We start from the raw sequence: 451 nt of genomic DNA, 5'->3' as shown, positions 1-451 counted from the left end.
CCTCCTGCACCATCTCTCCAGCCACGCATTCATCTCCTCTATCCTCCTATTCCTAAACTCACTAGCACGTGGCACCAGGAATAATCCAGAGATTACTACCTTTGAGGTCCTGCTTTTGAATCTCTTTCCTAGCTCCCTAAAATCTGCCTGCAGGACCTCATCCCTCTTTCTACCTATGTCGCTGATCCCGATATGGACGACCTCTGGCTGTTCACCCTCCCCCCCCCCCCCCCAGAATGTCCTGTAGCCGCTCAGTAACATTCTTGACCCTGGCAGCAGGGAGGCAACATACCATCCTGGAATCATGTTTGCGGCCGCAGAAAACGCCTGTCTGTTCCCCTAACTATTGAATCCCCTATCACTATTGCTTTCCCGATCTTCTTCCTCCATCCACCTGAACAGCTGAGCGTGTCGTGGACTTGGCTCTGGCTGTACTCTGCAGAGGAGCCAT

The 451-nt window shown here is 52.8% G+C and overlaps 1 protein-coding gene across 1 annotated transcript in view; it reads right to left on the bottom strand.

The window, feature by feature from the left end:
* LOC147113232 (uncharacterized) overlaps positions 1–451 on the bottom strand; it is a 21963-nt gene extending 21512 nt beyond the window's left edge. Inside the window, exon 1 of the mRNA XM_085996106.1 lies at positions 395–451. Within this exon, the coding sequence (XP_085852232.1) occupies positions 395–451 (57 nt within the window). The remainder of the gene's footprint in view (positions 1–394) is intronic.

The sequence above is a fragment of the Somniosus microcephalus genome, chromosome 8 (genome assembly GCF_052327205.1).
Source record: "Somniosus microcephalus isolate GS21.2 chromosome 8, FLI_Smic_1.0, whole genome shotgun sequence".
Classification (NCBI taxonomy): Eukaryota; Metazoa; Chordata; class Chondrichthyes; order Squaliformes; family Somniosidae; genus Somniosus; species Somniosus microcephalus.
The sequence above is the reverse complement of the archived record's forward strand: the minus strand, read 5'-3'. Positions and strand labels throughout refer to the sequence as shown.